Raw genomic sequence first — 18,601 nt, forward strand, 5'->3', positions numbered from 1 at the left:
ATACACAATCACACCCATATAAGCAGGGAAAAAAACAACAATTGTATACCGCCTTAGGATTCCGTCAGCATAAATAAAAGGGAGCCACGAAAACTAACTCAAAGTAAAGGGGAAGGGATGCAAAAAGTCGCGCAAATGCAAGGGGAAAGGTGGGGTTGGGGGATAAGAAGGAGGTAAAATACGCAACAGACAATACAAGACAGACAGAAAACCAGTTGAAAATAGGGGCATCGCCTTGGAACGGTCAGTAACCTTTATAAAAGAAACTGGGGTTTTTAACGCGTTTAGGGCATGCCAACCTCGCACTTACCCTATTTTCAGCAAGTTAGACAACACAATGTATATAAAATTCCCGCTGAGAAAGGCTCTAACATTAGTGCAAAAATAACAGATTGATAAAGTAAAAAATAAAATTAAGGTAATTTAAGGTATAACAACACCATTGTACTCAACAACCTTTAAGGCCACGACTAAGAAAACTGCAAGACAAAAGTCAACTCCTTTCGTCCATTGCTTTTAGGATTCAGGAGAAAAGCATCATGGAGTCTTACACTTTATTGGTCATCACCACATCATATAGGAAAGCGTAGCGATTAACTGTAGAGGGGCCATTCAATAAACACGCACTGTGCTTTACGATTTTCGCATCGCATCCTCTTTTGATCAACTTTTTAACCCATTTTACAAATATTTGATTAAAATAAGGACTATGTTTAATTTTCCAAATTCATGAACTAAATCTCCATAATATTCCGGGTGTGTAAGTCAAAGCTTTAAAAGTGCTTTTAGGTTCATATTGTATTTTTCTAACAGTTCCGACGATCCGTAGTAAAATTTACTGAAAGTTGTCCGTAGCTTATGATAACAGTAACCCTGTTGTAACAATGTCTTGGTGATATGAATATTTCTGTCATTAAAATCTTCTATCTTTGAGTAAGTTCTTGCAAAACGAATGAGTTGTAAAGTATAGACTCAACAAATCCGTCTTCCAGTAAAAATGTCTGACCTAAACAGATACTTCTGTCCTGCATGGACTATACGCCGCTTTTCATGGAATAATGCAAGTATATCATTGAAGGTTCCATGTGCACCGCCGTATTAACACATATGTGGATGTCTTCTTTTTTCTCGATGTCCGGTGTCCGTCGTCTGTCGTCTGTCGTCTGTCTGTCGTCCGTCAACATTTAGCTTGTGTATGCGATAGAGGCTGTATTTTTCAACTGATCTTCGTGAATTTTGGTCAGAATGATAATCTTGATGAAATCTAGGCCGAGTTTGAAAATGGGTCATCTGGGGTCAAAAACTAGGTCACTAGGTCAAATCAAGGAAAAACCTTGTGTATGCGATAGAGGCTGTATTTTTCAATTGATCTTCATGAAATTTTGTCAGAATGATTACCTTGATAAAATCTAGTTCGAAAATGGGTCACCCGGGTTCAAAAACTAGGTCACTAGGTCAAATCAAGGAAAAACGTTGTGTATGCGATAGAGACTGTATTTTTCATTTTATCTTCATGAATTTTGGTCAGAATGATTACCTTGATGAAATCTAGGCCGAGTTCGAAAATGGGTCAAATCAAAGAAAAACCTTGTGTATGCGATAGAGGCTGTATTTTTCAACTAATTTTCATAAAATTCTCATAAAATCTAGTCCGAGTTCGAAAATGGGTCATCTGGGGGCAAAAATTAGGTACTAGGTCAAATCAAAGAAAAACCTCGTGTATGTGATAGAGGCTGTATTTTTCAATTGATCTCCATGAATTTTGGTCAGAATGATTGCCTTGATAAAGTCTAGGTCAAGTGTGAATATGGGTCATCTGGGATCAAAAAGTAAGTCACTAGGTCAAATCAAATAAAAAACCTGTGTATGCAATATGGGATGCATTTTACACCGGATCTTCATGACATTTATTCAGAATGTTTGTCTATATGAACTCTAGGTGGAGTTTGAACATGGGTCATCTAGGGTCAGAAACTAGGTCACTAAGTCAAATTAAAGAAAAACCTTGTGTACGCAATAGGGGCTGCATTTTACACTGGATATTCATAAAAGTTAGTCAGATTGATTGCCTTGACGAAATCTAGGTCAAGTTGGAAAAATATGGGTCATCTGTGGTCAAAAACTAGGCCAAATCAAAGAAAACCATTGTGTATGCAATAGATACTGTATTTTTCAATTAATCTTCATGAAATATGGTCAGAATGCTAGCCTTGATAAAATTAAGGTCAAGTTTGAATATGGGTCATATGGGGTCAAAAACTAGGTCGCTAGATATATCAAAGAAAAATGTTTTGTATGCGATAGAGGCTGTATTTTTCAATCGAGTTTGATGAAATTCAGAATGATTGCCTTGATAAAATCTAGGTCAAATTGGAATGTAGATCTTAGCTCAAAAACTAGGTCACTAGGTCAAATTGAAGAAAATGCTTGTTTACACTTAAGAGACCACATTTTTAATGCAATCTTAATGAAAATTGGTCAGAATATCTGTTTCCATGAAATCACTGTGTCAAACTTGTTTGTACTTGTAACATGTGTAAATGATGAGTTCTGCTCAACCATGGGCTAGATGGCGTGGACGGTAACCTTCAACATTTTCATTTTTGTTGTTCCTCTGTAACTACATAGTACGTATGTATAAGTGTATGGCATCCAAATGACTAAACACATGTTTAAAGGTTATTTAAGTGGATTTCCATTTAAGTGGTGATGATGGTGTTAATTTTGTTGCCTTTAACGAATTATTTAATTTTAATCACATACCCGATTTACTGTTTTAGTATTTCAACTTAGTTTTTAAAGGTGGCCAATCACATTTGAGCAACATATTATAACATTTAACAGTTTTCATATGTTCTGTTAGAGCTTTATTTAAGGGACAAAAAGACCCATTACATCGAGATAGATCTCTACCGGAAATGTATAATTTATATTACTATTTTTGAAGAAATTTTGTAATTAACTCCATTTGACATAAAATTATTGGAAAAGGGACTATTTCTTTTGATTTCAACTTAATTTCTTTGAAAACTTTGAAAACATTAATATAATATTGCTTATGTTCAAATCCTATTCTAGGCAAAGTATGTATATTGAATTAATACTACATGTAATGCCAAAATAACAATGACAGTGTGTGTTTGCCTATTTGCTTTTCTGCAAAGACCCACTCTATTTCGTCTCTTTTTGACATGAATATAAATACTTAAAACATGATGTATTTTAAAAGAGGATTTTATATCCAGATTCCTCTTTTTCAACAAAAACCTTAAAAATTTACATGCTTTTTTTCCAAATTCTGACGTTTTTTCTTCGTACATGTAATTTTATTTTGTAATTGTGTATTATGAAATAACTCCAGGTTTACATAACCCGGTTTATGTCTATAGTTCCCTTACAGTGTGTATATACCACGTGGTATGTGACGTCATTTTCAGGTATTACGGCAAGAGGATTATTAAGCATATTCATTGATTCAGAATTTAAAAGGACCCTAAGTATTTCATTTTTTTACTGATTTGATTAAAACTTTTACGAGGCTCAAGCCGAGATAGTGGGTCATAAATACAAGTACACATTTTTCTGAAATTTTATGCAGTTTTTTTTTTAAAAATGTTGGTTCCAACCCTGAGATTCGGCAAATTCTTGGATGTTAATACGGCCAGAAAAATCCGTGTTTTAAAGAATAATGCAGGATTGCCTTCCTTAAGTTATTGTGCCTTTCACCGCTGTTTATTTGGGTTCCAAGAAAGCATGCGAGCCACTGTTTGTATAGTTGATTTAGTGCTTAACGCTGTTTCTCAACAGCATTTCAATTTTGTAACGGCGGGCAGTTAGCCTAACTAGTGTTCCTGGATAAACCTGTTCTCCGCAAGTAATTGCCAACTTCCCCACATGAATCAGAGGTGGGGACGATTGATTTCAGACACGAAACCTTTTATCAAATCGTCTTAGAGAACATACGCTTTGTCCAGGGCTCCAATTCACGTCCCCGAGATTCGTAGATCTGCGCTCTCCCTATTGAGATAAACGTGCAGGCTTGCGAACCACTGTACTGGAAATAAGATTGTAGGTTTCTCTGTGAAAAAAAAAACAAAAACAAAAAACAACGTTCTTTCAAAATGCTAATACGGCAAAAATTATATGACGGCAAGTCCGCATACGTTGGTATTGCAATTGTGTTGGCTTCCGAGGACTGAAACTCTGCAAGTCCATTTTGCAACTCTCTTTGAGTCTCTTTTAAGGTAAGTATGGGGAATAAAAATCTAATCAATGCATGCAAGTGATAACGGTTTCTAACACATTAAGGAGACCCGCAGTCCAATATATTGCCACACCTGTTATCAGGCCGGACAACTTAAAGAACATAGTCTACAGCCAATTGTGAGCCGGAACTGTATTTTATCACAGCAAGTGATAAGGCATAGTATATTGTATATAACGGTCAGGTACTTTGTATGAAACTTTCGGTTGCTAAAAAAAGCACACAGACACTCCCTTAAGAACCAAAATATATCACTTTCACATCTACGCCAATCACTTTCTTTGATCTCAATGGTCTATACCTAGCTGTTGATCTACGTTTAGGCAACACATTATATCATTTTTCTGAAACTAACGACTGAAAATTACAGGTAAAAATCTCCTTTGAGGGTGATGTTTCTGACAATTGTTTTAACTTTTACCTGGTGCTCTAGCTCGAATGAACTGTTAGCCGTTAACCAGATGCACCCACCTTTAACCGGTTAAATCCCTTGTGTTGTTTTAGCTACTGACCGTCAAAGGCGGTATTCCTATTTTCACCTATGATTTATGTTTGTGTCCTGTATTTACATTTTAGTGTTTTAAAACTGACCTAGACCAGCCATTCAGCAAAATGCTGAGAATAAATTTAACTGTACAGAAACTATTGGTATTCTAGGTAAGTGTGTTAAATGGTAAAATTGGCTTTGATAATACAGCGTTCGTCCTGGTTTAAAGTGGCATTATGCGCATCAAAATGCGACTGTTTTATAAAAGCAATTTCCGGTTGCTGTGCATTTAAATGTGTTAAATTAACGACAATTCCGCATACTTATGTAAAGTTGATGTTTTAGAAATAAAGAAATAAGACTAATAAAATACTAGTTCTTTTCTTCAATCTTCTATGCAGTTATTTCCCGTACCTACAGGTACAGATTTCTGAAGTGGAAGGGAAACAACTCCTGCGAGCAGTTCGACTTAAAAAGACTGTCCCAGTCAAAAAATAAGAAATTTCATACATTTTGTATTTGGAAAGTTATTATTTTAAACTGGTAAGAGGAATAGTCTGGTATATTGCGATGCAATCTGCTATTTGTTAATTTCTCCTCCAATTTTCAACTAGATTATTACTAGACAAGTGAGCATAATTCCACTTTAATATCTAAAATTGTATAATTTAATTTTAAGTAAATATTTCTGAGTATTCATTGTTGGTTCTGATTTTATTGAAAAAGTAGCTTAACGTAAAGTGTGTGCATACAAAAGTTGGGAGAATAAAGTTATATTATGAGAGTCGTTAGGGAGTTATCGCCTATCAAAACTCTGAAATAACTTCATTTCATTTGGATTACTCGCTATATTGTTTGAGAAGTAGGAACTTTCCCAATTAATCTCTATGTGAAAAGGAAAAAGTGGGATGATACCAACTAGATAGGACAAATGTAGTATTTAGTCTACCTTGGACTATATCTGATAAGGGAGATAATTTGTTTTTTACTAATGTCCCTCATTGTTGTGTGCATTTGCAATGCTCGCATTTCAAACGAACGTAAGTAATGTAAAGTGTTCTCTTTAAAGCATTTATTTCCTACATATTTTCCTTAATAACATCCAAAATTTTTGACATATTAAGTCCTCCTTTTTCTTCTTGAATTTCAGTCCGCCATGTTGCAGTCTTTGTGTCGTAAAACATATCAAGGGCGTTAAGTGACCATGGGACACTATACCTTTTTAGCATTGAAACGAAATACTTTGAAAAACTTTCACTTTCATACTGAGATATGGCTTTCTTCTTAATATCATAAGCTGCCCAAGCGCCCCAATAGCCTTTCAGTGTACAATTTTCTTTTGCCATCTCGAGTTCCTCAATGACCAGTTTTCGTTGTTCTTCAGTTCCATTACCCGTCCAGTACCTGCCACTCGTAGCCTTTTTGATAGGTCCTGATGCGTAATGGTGGTGTTCTAGCATTAAATAGTTGTCGTTTTCATAAATGTACTTTTCTATCATAGGACACCCCGATGCGCCTTTTTTTGGCGACCCGAGAATCAAGATTCGGTTTTTATTATTCCCCCCAGTACCTCGGATTGCCTTTATTACCCTTGACGTCCAGTTGAGATATTTTGTAATGTTATTGTGGAGGGTCCCGTTAATGTTACAACCTTCAATGTTTTTGCAATGGGCACTTAAAAGTTCAGTAAATAAATTAAAGACACATCTGTAATCTTTTGTTATCAGTCTCTTTGCGACTTTCGTCCACCAGGTGACGTAATTGTCCTGGTCATCTTCAGTAGCATTGTTTGAAGCCAGAGTATTTGCCCATGAAATGATTGGGACTATTCCTACCTCTAAGCATTTGTCCACTACTTTCTCCAAGTTATCGAGGAAACGTGTCGTGAAATTCAGGGTATTATAGGGATAGGGATACATCGAAGCTGAGCACCGAAGCCGTACGTTTCTGAAGCCGGCATCGTATATGTCCTGCATATTCCTTTCATTATAGTTTTCTATTGGCTCTTTTGTTTTTTTTGTAAAATATTTCACAGCAAATCCCTGACCGATCAAGGGTTGAAAATCTTCTGGCAAAATGGGTTCGTTGTAATTGATCGATTCTGTTGCTTGTACCATTACACAGCCAACCACAGCCAGTAGAAGTAAACATATAGATGCAATTGTCAACTTCATGGTTGATCCTCTCCTTCTTCGGATTGAACACAGTATCAAATCTCCGCAGTCTGGAATGCGAAATATAATGGAAAGTTTGACTAATTGACATACAACGCTAAAATCATTTGCATCATAATAAAAGCAACGTTGTGACTTTGCAAGAAGTATGGATATAGACAACCTGCGCATCCGCGCAATCTCTGGCATTTTGAAAACTTCATGCAGAGTTGTCATTCCTTCCCTTAAAATTCTCAATGTCAAGATTGTTGACATTTTTCATAAGGTTGATATAACCTGTACTAGTATATGTTGATAAGATAAGATCCCTTAGCAAAATCAGTCACTCATTACACAAATCCACAAAATATATTTTGTTACCTGTAGTAACTCTGTAAGTTGTCCCTAGCTTTTGACAGAGGCCGTGGGGCAAGATAATGACCTTGATGCTCGAAGTCGAGATCATATTCCCCCATACCCTCCCCCCAAAATTTGCCCTGTAAGATAGTATGTTGATTCGTTAAATCCTCCAGTGCGAAAACTGCTCATTAAATTACCTTACTAATTCAAGTTATCGTGAGCGCTTAATAAAGGGGTCGTTGGTTCGAGCCCCACTTGGGTCAAGACCATGAGCTCTCATATGACCAGTAACCAGGAAGTTGACTCAAGAGTGGTCCCAATAAGCTTGAAGCTTTCATCACAATCGAACTAAAACAAATTAGTATACACTAAAATAAGTTTTCATGAATAATCATAGCTGAAACAAATTTGTTAGAGTCAGAAAATAACAATTAGCTTTTGTCAGTTATACAGCATTCAGTTAATATCGTATCCCTCTTTTGAATAACATATGATTAAGTAATATTTACGATATATTAAAATATAATATTTCATTACTTTAAATCAAGGTTCAGATCGATTTTTAGTAGTGTTTGTTCTTTGTTAGACTTTTCAACAAAATTTCGGTCCTATACAGGCTTGCAGTTTATATAATTATCGCGTCTGGGAATGAGCATTATAAGGCCCCTAGCGTAAGTCATGGTTTCGATCAGGGCACGGATCTGTATTAGATGTTTAATTATTTAAAATGAATTTGTATCTCTGTTTACAAAATTCAAGTCAATGACATTTATTTTATATGTCAGGTAAAAATAAAATCAAGAGGGGGCGTTTATTTAAGATATTAAATACAATAAATATACTTCAATCACTAAACAGTCAAACAACTCTTTTGTAATGCTTGCCCTTGTTTCCGAAACTATATCGGTTCAAGGGGAATATTTTTTTACAATACTTTGACCATATTCTTTAATATCTTCTTCCATACCAACAAAAAAGAAAGGGAGATAATTTGTCTGTCATATAAATAAATACAAATTAAAACTGCATTTTAAAGGAAAAGATAAATATTTATACTAGTTCAATGCTATTAATTAAAGCCCAAACATTATATTAACCCTTATCATGCTGGGCACGATGGTTTCTGCCTTTGTAACAAGTGTAGATCATGATCAGCCTGCACTTCCTTGCAGTCTATTAATGATCTGCACTGTTCGCCATTTAGTCAGTATCTTTTTGGTTTGCATCCCTTTTAACAGTTAATGACAGGGTCCAAATCAAAAGATGGGCAAGTTCGCTAGAAAAATTTTGTAGGATAAAAGTTAAATTCTTTTAATCCCTACAAAGCATACCACTTTATCAAGTCTCTACAATACAGTATTTGTATATATGAAACTGTCTAGAAAAGAAAAGAATTACCAACATTCTATCAATAAAATATTCATGAACAGTTTGCTCAAATGCGCAATTTTGACGTTGCTTTTAAAATAAGAATCCGACTCTATTGACAGTTTATGGGTAAGAGAGGTAGATGGACACGTCCATACAATGCAACTCCGCTGTTCTATTGCAAGTTAAGTTTTAGCTCCTTGGATACCGCTCTATTTTGTGAGATATCTGCACGTCTTAAATTCTTCGTTGTTTTTCAAATTACACATTGATTGGGATTTGAGATTTGTCTACTGTTATGTGCAGCAATTCAAAAAAAAGGAAACTAATGAAGCTGCTTCTCAGAGCCTATACGCAGATGGAATCTTCACTTCGCTAAATTGATTGGTTTGAACGTTATAACGTAACATTGAATCCATAAAGCAAATTAAGAATGCAACAATAGCATAACCGTTTTGCCAAATCATTATTATATGTAAAAACCGGAAAACAGGAGTAAATTAATAATTAAACGCACCTGTAGTTTGCTATGGTATTCCAGATAATGGTCATTTTTGGGCCATTCGTACGGTTCTGTAGGGGATTTTATGCTGATTTACCTAGTGTTATTGGTCGTGATTTGTGTTGAATATTTAAAATCCTGCCATGAGATATGCTTCCTTCATTAAATAAAGATTTTATTTATTTATAATTTTATTACTATCATTTTTGATTATATTATACAATGTATTCTAACATATTATTATGAACAGACCAAATCGGACTGAGCGTGCTACTACGTTGCTAGATCGCTAATACATTATTATTAAATGTTAGATTTCATTATTTAGTATTGTTCTGTACATTTTGCAGATATGTATTTGAATTGTACCGAGCCAAAACAGATATATCTGAAATAGCGACAGGATAGTGCGACTGCTAGGTATCCCGTAATGTAAATAAATTCAGAGCGAACATTGTGCAAAACGGTTTATCAAATCGGATTAGTCCCAGTATAAATACCAAACTGAGTATACATTGTACATGTTATATTCGGTTCCGCAGCATAGAAAAGTTTAACTGTTACAGTGACATTCTGATGAATTGACATACTAAGAAATCCTCTTACTTTTGTACCCCGTCATTTCTACATGTTATAATTGTGCACTATACTCCAAACATCAAGCTTGCAGTCACAGAATGTCAATTTCAAGAATGTGCCAAAGAAACGGCCAGCCAGGTACTAGTGTTTTCAAATCTCAGCTTTTAAATACTCTGATCATTTAAAAGTTGTCTCGAAAACTGTTTTTTCTTTTACCTGAATGAGATTATGTAATATCTAAACTATTTATATTGCATGAACTTCGACTATAATTGAGTTTATTTCATTTATATGTTTTTAAGCTCTATTTTCTATGTTTTAAATAATATATAAATATGCAATATGCAAGTTCTATTTCTTGTATTTTGATTATTCCAATTTGTTTGGCTATGATACACTAGAATTGTTATCCTGATTTTTACTTTGTATGTCTATTGTGTTTAATGTAGAAATAACATCATCAGCTTTGCCAAATATAAAGCAATTGCAAGAAACAATATTGGCACACGTATATGATTTGCACACGTTCATCATTGATACACATACAGCAATGGTACATTTGAATCCTTGACAACCGTTACTTTTCTGTAATTAACTTTTAAAAAATGTTAATACACACGAATCATTCTTACATGTTTGTTTACTGATGCATCACCTACATATTTCTTTCATTGATGTAGTAATTCTCTGTATGAACGTATTATATAGATAACATTCAGAGAAATAACATATGATTTGGTCGACCTGTTCAGTTTCCACTTTTTCATTCTAAAATGTAATTCACTTAATTCGTTTATGTGTATATTAATGATGTTGTTTGTATGAACAGACAAATTACATAAATTAAAAATAGCATAAACTCTTTCCTCTTACTGATGTTGAATCTTTCTTCAATGTGATTTCATTTATGTACTGAAATAATTACAATATAAACAACGTCGTTTAGTCTACCTTTTCCCAAAATCTACCATTATATTACCAACTTATGTTTTATTTAAGTAAATATAAAGCAGACTTACCTTTATGTATGTTATATCTGTCTGTATGTGCACCGCTGTAGAATATTGTTTGTTACAAGATTTCAGTTTCTTTTATAGCTTGTACAACCCTTATCAGTAGAACTGAAGATATGTTCATACCTCAATTAATTATCAGATCTTATTGATATAGGCAAACGAAAAGTAATCACAATGGAATCTTAGGAAGATAAACAAAGACAGACCGGCTCTGCACGAATCGTTTCATCTGCTTATATTAGACACTAGAATGTCGATGAATTTAAGCGCAAGAATTGACAAATACATCAAAGTTTTCTGTGTTCTTAGTAATTTCTTAGAGCAAATAAGTAATCGTCATCTTAGTCATCAGTCAAGTTTCCATTTTGCAACTTAAAATAATAGATATTTGGAAAGAAAATAGTAATGTCTGTTTAAAAGATTTTGCCAATTTCTGTAATAATGCATTTTATAATCATAATTCTTTGATGTCTATCCGAAACCATTTTTAATCATGTTGTTTAACATGTCTTTTAGTATATTATAAGATTGTATTTGAAATTGTAGATGTATCATGCACACACGAAAAGATGTTTCCAACAAAATAAAAAAAAAAATTGCAATTTAATTGTCCATGCCTTAAACGGGTCAAAGAATTTTGGTCTGTGCTGTCTGTTCTGTATGCGAACAAACATGTTTGGGAATAAATACTAGTAAAGCTACGCGCAAACTTTCGAAGTCGACGGAGATGAAATATTTAACGATACGTTTTTGCAGTTATAAACTATAAGCCGTGTGGTAGAATAAAATAGTGTTATTCATCGTTATTTCATGCATTTGGTAAAGGCTGTGAGAAGTAAATGACAAAGACGTAAACCCGTTCAATTCGCATAAGAATAGACCACAGTCATACTAAATCCAAATTATCAAAAGTTAAAGGATTTTATACTATTGTGACCACAATAAGTTGTTAAGGAATTTGAGTTTGTTACTTTAAGGGTTTGTTTTGTTTGGCACAATGGCAGCTTTGCAGAAGTACATATTTACATTTATTATGGAAATATGTCATCTTTGCCAACAAAATAACGCATGTTTCTTTCAAGATCAGTGCATATCTTAGTTCCAGGGACAAAACATTTTCTACAGTAAATGTTTTTATTGGTGTTTTGACGGTTTCTATTTACAAAAAAAACCAAAAACTATTGAACCAAATAATATCAAATAAAAAACAATGCCAAAGGCTTCCAACTAAATGTCGAACTAAACAATTCATTAGAAATAGGTCTTATTAAAATTTTGCGGGATGTGCCGACTTTTCTTTTTAAGGCTAGATACATTTCTTTACTGCTCTGTTCAAACGAAAAAACGTACAATACAAGAATGTTTTCTATAGTTAGTTTCATAGTATAAAGGACAAGGGTATACATTTAGGAATCGTTTTGACCGCTGACTTCGAATAACTTGCCCCTCATCGATAAGGGTGCGACACATGACATGGGGTGTAGAATTGGTAGTTTTACCCAGGTTCCCAGAAGTGCCTGTAGTAATGCTTCCTTAATCAAATGCCGAGGTCGGAGCGTCGAACTTACAGAATTTTCCACATACAACGTAATATAATGTAATCTTTCATCCATCTTTCGTGAAAACATATTAAGATAAAGTTTATCTTTCATCTCCTGCTTAAATTCTATATTTGTAGATTGTATGCGAATATTGATTTGGTATATTACGGTTTCGTATCAGAGTTTCGTGTCCCTATCTTATTTTCGCGCTTTTGTGTTTTGATTTCATTTTCAACGAAAGGAAAACTCATCAAGACAAGCAGTGGCAATCGTAACATGTCAGACGTGACTGACAAAAGTATCTTAATTAAATCTCAAACCTGTATCATATCGTAACTGAAGACAATAGAATATTATCATCTGAAATGATAAAATTGTTTTCATTACCCGTTATCAAACTTTCACGTGATGATATCCATTTTTATATTTTGATATGATCTTCTTTCAGATTTCTTGCAATCATGGCTAGCACAGCACTTTCATGTGCACAAAATGATAACGATGATATATGTAATTTACCAAGATCCTTAAAACGTTCCGTCATTTTTATTTACTGTACAAGCAGCTATTCCAGCATGTAAGACGGTAAAAGAAAATTATAAACAAAGTCTCTATTAATGACTAAAATGTAAAAGTATTTATGTCTCCTTTAAAAACACATTCAATTAATTTAAAAAAGGACATTTAAACAGAAACAAATGACAAGACAGTGAAAAATGTCAAACGCCAGTGACAAAGTCACTGGAAAGTGTTAAAAAAAAAATAAAAAAAAAATAAAATCTGGAAAGTAGATCCCTCGGAAGCACCGAAAACAATGCAAAAGTCACAGGACAGTGTAAAACATTACAGGACAGTGTAAAGGTCACATGACAGTATGAAAGAATTCGCAGATCAGACAGTGTAAAGAAAACGTCTCAAGATAGTGTAAATAGTCACAAGATACTGTAAAAATATAATCTGGAAAGTAAATCCATCGGAAGCACCGAGAACAATGCAAACAGTGAAAATTGCAGACTCGGTTTGATAGAGTCTGTTCATGAGCAGTAATGGAAAATGCAACACTGCCCACGCCCCCTAGCACCGGCTCACAGGACGATCTGAAAGGACTGTAAAAGTCACATGACAAAGTAAAAAAAGTCACAAGACAGTGTAAAAATGCAATAAACTGTAAAAAGTCACAGGACTTTGCAAAACAGGGACAGCTTAATGCATAAAATGTCATATGATAGTTTAAAAGAAGTACAAGAGGGTCGTGATGACCCTGGCTCGCTTACCTGAGTAATATGAGCTATATGTTTAAAATGTCAAACTGATGCTAAAATATTAAGAAAGTAGGTCAGTAGGTCAAATTTATGGTAACTGTGTAAGTCCGTTTTAAGATGTGCATGCAAAACTGTACATGTCTTCCAAATTTCAAGGCTGTATCTTAGAAAACAAGAAAGAAGGTCAGTTAGGTCACATTCATTAATATTGTCACTGAAAGTCAGTTTTAAGACTGGTGTGCTAAACTGTACATGTCATTAAAATTGCAAGGCTGTATCTTAAAAAAACAAGAAAGTAGGTCACATTCATGGTCACTGAAAGTCAGTTTAAAGATCGGTGTGCTAAACTGTACATGTCATTCAAGGCTGTATTTAAAAAAGAACAAGAAAGTCGGTCAGTAGGTCACATCCATGGTTACAGGAAGCCAGTTTAAAGATCGGTGTGCTAAACTGTACATGTCGTCCAAATTTCAAGGCTGTATCTTAAAAAACAAGAAAGTAGGTCAGTAGGTCAAGGTCACAGTCAAGTGATCCCTAATCGCTTGGGGTCATTAGGTATTTATAATCGAACTGTCTAGGAAATATGATCTGATATTTTTATAAGATTTGTTTCCTTTATAACTAATATAACAAGTGACCCGCAGGGTGGGGTCTCTTTTCACTTAAGGGACATAAGTTGAACAATCTTGCTAGAGATCCACTAGGCAATGCTTAATATCAAATATCAAAACCTAGGCCTTGAACTTTCAGACAAGAAGATCTTCAGTTATTTAAGCTATACAAGGCTATGTTAAACTTGATACCACTAGGGCAGGGCCTCTTTATATCCAAGGGACACAATTTGAAAAGAAATGGTAGATAAACTATAGGAAAAGTTACATACAAAATTTCGCAAGCCTTGGCCTTGCAGTTTCAGGCAAGAAGGCTTTTAAAGTCTTTTTTCTTTTTCCTATATAAGTCTATATAACAAGAGGGCCAAAATGGCCCTAGGTCGCTCACCTGTGAAACACATCATAACAGAGTAAACATGTTTCCAAGACGATCCATATTTGAACATGGCCTAGATTTCCGTCTTTATTGGAATTTATGTTTTGTAATATGTCATTTACAAAGAATAAAAATAATAAAGTGGAACTGGGGGCCCCTATTGCATACACAAGGTATTTATTTGATTTGACATAGTGACCTAGTTTTTGATCGAAGATGACCCATATTCAAACTTGACCAAGATTTCATCAAGGCAATCATTCTGACCAAAATTCATGAAGATCAGTTGAAAAATGCAGCCTCTATCGCATACACAAGATTTTTCTTTGATTTGACCTAGTGACCGAGCTTTTTATCCTAGATAACCCATATTTAAACACCTTCTTGATTTTATCAAGGCAATCATTCTGACTAAATTTTATAAATATCCAATGTAAAATGCAGCCCCTATTACGTACACAAGGTTTTTCTTTAATTTGACCGGGTGACCTAGATTTTGACCCCAGGTAACCCACATTCAAACTTGGCCTACATTTCTTCCAGACAAACATTCTAGTCAAATTTCATGAAGATCTGGTGTAAAATGCCGTCCCTATAGCATACACAGGCTTTGATTTTGATATGACCTAGTGACCTAGTTTTTGATCCCAGATGACCTATATTCAAACTTGACCTAGAATTCATCAAGGCAATTATTGTAATCAAAACTCATAAAGATTAATTGAAAAATACAGCTTCTATCGCATACACAATGTTTTTCTTTGATTTGATCTAGTGACCTAGTTTTTGACCCAAGATAATCCATTTTCAAACTTAGTTGAAAAGTACAGCCTCTATCGCATATGCAAGGTTTTTCTTTGGTTTGATCTAGTGACCTAGTTTTTGATCCGAGATGACCCATTTTCAAATTTGGCCTACATTTTATCAAGGCAATCATTCTGACCAAAATTAATGAAGATCAATTGAAAAATACAGCTTCTATTGCATACACAAGGTTTTTCTTTGATTCGACCTAGTGACCTAGTTTTGACTCCAGATGAACCATTTTCAAACTTGGCCTACATCAAGGCAATTATTCTGGCAAAATTTCATAAAGATCAGTTGAAAAATACAGCTTCTATCGCATACACAAGCTAAATGTTGACAGACAGACAACAGACGACGGACGCCGGACATCGAGCGATCACAAAAACTCACATTGCTCAGGTGAGCTAAAAATGAGAACCCTCCCCCTGAGCAAAGGCTCTTTTCACCCAAGGGGAATAATTTGAACAAATTTGGAAGAGGACCACAGGGCAGTGTACATACAAAATATCAAAGGCATAGGTCTTGTAGTTTTAGACAAGAATTTTTTAAAAAGTTTTTCCTATACAAGTCTTATATGTAAAACTTATGACCCGCGGGGCGGGGTATTTTTTTTTTTACTTCAGGGGCACAATTTGAACAATTTTAATAGACGACTATAAGAAGATGTCCCATGCCAAATATCAAGGTTCTACGCCTTGAGGTTTTGGACAAGAAGATTTTAAAAAATGTTCCTTCCGGTTGCCATGGTAATTCTGGTTGGAATTCAATTCTTTGAATAATTTAAAAGGAGGCCTACCAAGGATCATTCCTGTGAATGTGGTGTAATTCTGCTCTGTGCTTTTCTAGGAGAATTTTTTTAGAAAATGTTGACGGACAGACGACGCACGAAGGACTACGGACATTGAGCGGTCACAAAAGCTTACCATGAACCTTTGGCTCAGGTGAGCTGAAACGTTATAGGAAAGTGCAAAAAGGTCACACGTAAGTGTGAAAGAAGGTCATTGGGCAGTGTTAAAAAGTCATTGGACGGTGTATAAAGATCATAGGACAGTGTACAAAAGTCAAAGACAGTGTGAAAAAGACATACCAGAGTGACATTTGACAGATAAAAACGCTCACAGGACAGTTTGACAAAGTCACTGGACTTTGTACAAGTGTCTAAGAAAAGTGTGAAAATGTCAAAGGACAGGGTAAAAAACACAGGACAGTGGAAAGTCACAGGACATTGTAAGAAGATCACAGGGCAGTTTAAAAACGTTGGATTACTGTATAAAACAATTCATAGGACAGTGAAATGAAAAAGTCACGTCAGATAGCACAGTAAAAAGTCACAGGATATTGTAAAACAATTCATAGGACAGTGTACAAAAGTCACAGGACAGTGTAAAAAAATCAAAGAGGAAAGAGTTAAAAGATCAAACGGCAGTGTGAAAGGAGTTCATAAAGCAGTGTTAAAAAAGCCATTGGACGGTGTGAAAAGAAGATTACATGACAGTGTAAAACATATTTGACAGATAAAAAGGTCAGAGTACAGTGTGAAAAAGTCACGGGACTGTGTACAAATGTCTCGGAACAGTGTAAAAATGTCAAAGGACAGTGTAAAAAACATAGCACACTGAAAAGTCACAGGATATTGTAAGAAGATTACGGGACAGTTCAAAAACTTTATATTACTGTATAAAACAATTTATAGGACAGTGTAAAGAAAACGTCACGTCAGAAAGCAGAGTAAAAAGTCATAGGATAGTGTAAAACAATTTACAGGACAGTGTAAGAAAAAGTCACGGGATAGTGAAAAAATGTCACAGACAGTTTTTAACAATTGACAGGACAGTGTTAAGAAAAAGACATATGACCGTATTAGAAAGTATATTTTTAATAGGACACTCTAAAATAGTCAAATGACGGGGTGAAGAAAAAGTGACTAGACAGTATTTAAAAGACACAGGATAGTTTACAAAACTTCATAGTTCAGTGTAAAAACGTCAAAAAAAGTAGGAAGAAATCACAGGACAGTATACATAAGTCACAAGACAGTGTCAAATAATTAAAGTATAGTGTAAAATGTCACAGGACAGTATAAACAAGTTACACGACAGTGTTAAGAAAAAGGCACATGATAGTAAAAATAAAATCATCATACTGGATATTGAAACATGACCAAACCTTTTATATATAAATAATTTTGACCTTGATATCATATCATAAATTGTTGCAGAATGACAAGATAGATTTTTTTATCAAAGCCATCTTAATTGTACACCCCTTATAATTATCTTTTTAAAGGCAATGACCTCCGAATTTTGGCTACATGACCCTTTTTATAATCTAAGTGTGGTGATACTATAGGCATTAGAATTTGAGTTTTGGTTTCTAAAAATCTTAAAAATGCAAAATGAAGAAAAAAAAAAATGCCGACGTCAGGAATCGAACCTGGGCTGCCGCAGCAATAAAAGCACTGTCCCTTCCACTTCTGCCATGGAGGATAATGTTTACAACAATTCTTAGATATAGATATTTATTATTAAGGCAGTTTATCGCGAGTAAAGCGCTTGTAAATTTTCTATGTAAAAATTAGTGAAAACAACTCATTCTCATGTGCTTCCATATCATATACATGTAGTATGTCAGTAATTAGGTTTCAATGCATCCTTAAGAAATATACCATATTTCCTTATACTTGTTTTTTTCTTCTTTATTTTTGTTATCGAGCAATCAAGAAGCCAGTGCCTTTAATCTTATTATCTTGATAAAGGAGCAACACTGCACTTCTAAAAGAAGCCTACTTGTTATCATGCTGATTTCTCTCTGCCACATCTAATGAAGTGCATGTGATTAAAATTATCTATTAATGCTGCATGCCCTTGAAGTTATTTGGCTCAAAAAGAACGATATTTCGGGCAAATTTCATGCAGTGAATTAAGCTGTCTTTTTCCGATTTAAGTCTGCTGTTTCTCGTTGTTATGAACAATTTTTTTATCGATGCCATTCCGGGGCCTATAGTAACATTGTATATATTTAAATATTTAAATATGTCGAGTGGACATTAAGAAATCATTAATGTACCATTTCTTGATTTGGTAATTTCTTTACAAATGTATGGAATGATATAATCGGCATAATCCTTTACACAACGTATTGTACAGTGCGTATTGTACAGTGCAGGTGCCACGATGTGCTCGGTGTCAACAATTCTGCGTGGTTCATTCAGTCCCTTGCGCTTTTTTAAATTATTGTATAAGAGAAATACATTATACTCTTAATGAAATTTCTAT

At 34.5% G+C, this 18,601-nt stretch overlaps 1 protein-coding gene across 1 annotated transcript; it reads right to left on the bottom strand.

The window, feature by feature from the left end:
- Positions 1 to 5,808: 5,808 nt before the first annotated feature.
- Positions 5,809 to 10,892, bottom strand: LOC123532042 (uncharacterized). The gene is made up of 2 exons (XM_045313379.2): positions 10,733 to 10,892; positions 5,809 to 6,975 (listed from the first exon to the last, which is right to left on the bottom strand). Exon 2 carries the CDS (start codon positions 6,923 to 6,925, stop codon positions 5,831 to 5,833), a length of 1,095 nt encoding a protein of 364 aa, XP_045169314.2. The 5' UTR covers positions 6,926 to 6,975; positions 10,733 to 10,892; the 3' UTR covers positions 5,809 to 5,830.
- Positions 10,893 to 18,601: the final 7,709 nt, after the last annotated feature.

Source organism: Mercenaria mercenaria, chromosome 11 (genome assembly GCF_021730395.1).
Source record: "Mercenaria mercenaria strain notata chromosome 11, MADL_Memer_1, whole genome shotgun sequence".
Taxonomy (NCBI): Eukaryota; Metazoa; Mollusca; class Bivalvia; order Venerida; family Veneridae; genus Mercenaria; species Mercenaria mercenaria.